This window comes from Gossypium hirsutum, chromosome A10 (genome assembly GCF_007990345.1).
Source record: "Gossypium hirsutum isolate 1008001.06 chromosome A10, Gossypium_hirsutum_v2.1, whole genome shotgun sequence".
NCBI classification, from domain to species: domain Eukaryota; kingdom Viridiplantae; phylum Streptophyta; class Magnoliopsida; order Malvales; family Malvaceae; genus Gossypium; species Gossypium hirsutum.
The window spans coordinates 17,541,597-17,544,194 of NC_053433.1; the positions used below are offsets into that span (position 1 = coordinate 17,541,597).

The following is a 2,598-nucleotide window of genomic DNA, read 5'->3' on the forward strand; positions in this document are numbered from 1 at the left end:
TTCTATAGTGTGGGTGAAAGGTAATTTAGTATCATTATTAGACTTATTTATAGGTCGAATTATTTATTTAAGTTTAAATATACATTCAAAATTTAAAAGGGTTTGGGTAAAAATATTAAGTTCAAAAAATGAGCTTGAGCAAAAAAATTAAGATGAACTAGGACTTGAACATTCAAACCTGAGCCTGAGTTGGCTAGACCAATTTTTCAAGTTTGTAATGTTTTATATTATGTTATTTTTATATATGGTATGTAATTTATATTACTATAATGAAAATATTAAAAAAAATTAAGAAGACTAGAACAATAATAAATAATAAATAATAAATATATTAAATTATTAAATATTAAAATAATATATATTTAAAAAATAATATGAACAAAACTAAAATGGGCTTGGATTAGCCATTTACAAACATGAGTGAGCTTGGACAACATTTTAGGCCCATTTTTTAAGTTAGATTGAGCTTGAGCAAATATAAATATGTTAATATCATATTTATATTCAATTCAAACATAACCCAACCTATAACACCTCTATCTAGTATATAATGGTATATTTATTAAATTACATTGATATAAAACTTTACATATAATAAATTGTATTGATAAAATTAATTATTAGATTATTAAATATAATAACATAAAAAATTGTTTATGGAAAAATGTCAACTTCTTTCATATAGAACATTTAAATTTAAGATAAAAAAAGTTCTTTTAATTAGCTTCTCGTAGGCTTACTAGCTGTCCATGCACTGGCCTATTGGGCTAACAGTCTTAGTTCTACATGAACGGGGCCCAAAGCCCATTTCCCAATCACATCCCAACAAACCCTAGTTCCCTCCTCCCACCATATATTCCACCAAACTCCATTTCCATACTTTCGAGGAGGAAGAACCGAACGACAACCTGCCGCCGCAACAATGAAGTACAACCCGCGTGTCTCCTCCTCTCGCCGCAAGAGCCGAAAGGCCCATTTCACAGCACCTTCTTCCGTCCGCCGCGTCTTAATGAGCGCACCCCTCTCATCCGATCTGAAGTCCAAGTACAACGTCCGGTCTATGCCGGTGCGCAAGGATGACGAGGTCCAAGTGATTCGTGGGACCTACAAGGGACGGGAAGGGAAAGTGGTTCAAGTGTACCGCCGCAAATGGGTGATCCACATCGAGCGCATCACGCGCGAGAAAGTGAACGGTTCCACCGTCAACGTTGGGATCAACCCATCCAAGGTTGTCATCACCAAGCTGAGGCTGGACAAGGATAGGAAGTCTTTGCTGGATCGTAAGGCTAAGGGACGCGTCGCTGCTGATAAAGATAAGGGGACTAAGTTTTCAGCTGAGGATATAATGCAGAGCGTCGATTAAGGTTGTTTTTTTTCTTTTCGTTTCTTTTTTTTTTCCCTTCTCAATCATGTGTTTTGCAACTGTTGAAGTTTTAGTTTTATGGAGTTTTTGTCTTGTTTTGTTTTTATGTTATAAATGAGTAATACAAGGAAGAATGTGGGATTTGGTAGGCTTGATAATGCTATATGTTGGTTTTGACTTTCATTCTGTATTTGTTACTGTAAGAAGTGGGCTCATGCTAGATTGAGTTTTATTTTTATTTTTTAAGTCTCAAGCTGAATTCAATAAGCAATTGATCAGGCTTCTTTTAAACCTAAAAAGGGAGATTTGAGTAATCCATGCCGAGCTTCAAAAATTAGGATATTTGAATTCAGTAAGTAATTAAACTGCTTTCACTTACTAGTTTTCGAAGCAACCTGCGAGGTCTTTTATTCTATAATAATGGATGTTGAATTTTGGGCTAGTTTTTGAGGTCAGCTCTGTTGAGTTGTTGAGAAATTTGTACTAGATATTTTGCTTTGTCATCGATTCATCAAAATGCAACGGATTTGTGTTGCTCTAACAGCATTATATGTTGATTCTGTTTGGACCAATATTTAGACATGAGTTTGTCTACGGATCGAACATGGGATTGTAAGTCCTTTGCTAACCGTGGGGTTTTGTGGTTCGCCGAATATGGTTATAATATGAAATTGCGCAAACTGTGGGTTCCCATTGTTTGCATCTGTCACAAGTTCAAAACTTTAGTAGATTCATCTTTGTTCTTGTAATCGCAGCACCCAATTTAATTAGTTTAGTAGATTCATCATTGGTGAATGTACCTCACAAGTTCCCTTGTTATAATGATCTTATTAAATGGATGAAGTAAAATTAACATTCACTTTTTTTTTAATATCATTTACGGTTTAAATTTTTATGATTTTATATGAAATCGTAAATGAAAAATATAATTTTCATGAAATTTTTTAAATGGTATATGTTCACTATTTTTAGGTAAACTACAAAAATAGTCACTTTTGTTTGTTTCGGATTACATTTTATTTACTTATGTTTGAAATGTTACGTTTTAGTCACATTATCGTTTTGTTATGAAGTGGTTATTTTACTGTTAAGCTTTGTTACCTCCTTAATATCGGTCTTGCATTGCAATTCAAATAAGTTTTAAATGCTAACTTGGATGTCTTATGTGCCAATTTAAATTAAATTACTTAATTGAAAATATGTTTAATTAAAAACAGTAGAATGATTATTTCGTA

The 2,598-nt window shown here is 32.9% G+C and overlaps 1 protein-coding gene across 1 annotated transcript; it reads left to right on the forward strand.

Moving 5' to 3' along the window:
• The first annotated feature begins 755 nt into the window (after positions 1–755).
• On the forward strand, positions 756–1,546 carry LOC121208271 (60S ribosomal protein L26-1). The gene has a single exon (XM_041078811.1). It carries the CDS (start codon positions 923–925, stop codon positions 1,361–1,363), a length of 441 nt encoding a protein of 146 aa, XP_040934745.1. The 5' UTR covers positions 756–922; the 3' UTR covers positions 1,364–1,546.
• Positions 1,547–2,598: the final 1,052 nt, after the last annotated feature.

Bases quoted from the DNA above. Each gene is read 5' to 3' on its own strand.
- LOC121208271 (XM_041078811.1), top strand. From the start codon at position 923: ATGAAGTACAACCCGCGTGTCTCCTCCTCTCGCCGCAAGAGCCGAAAG.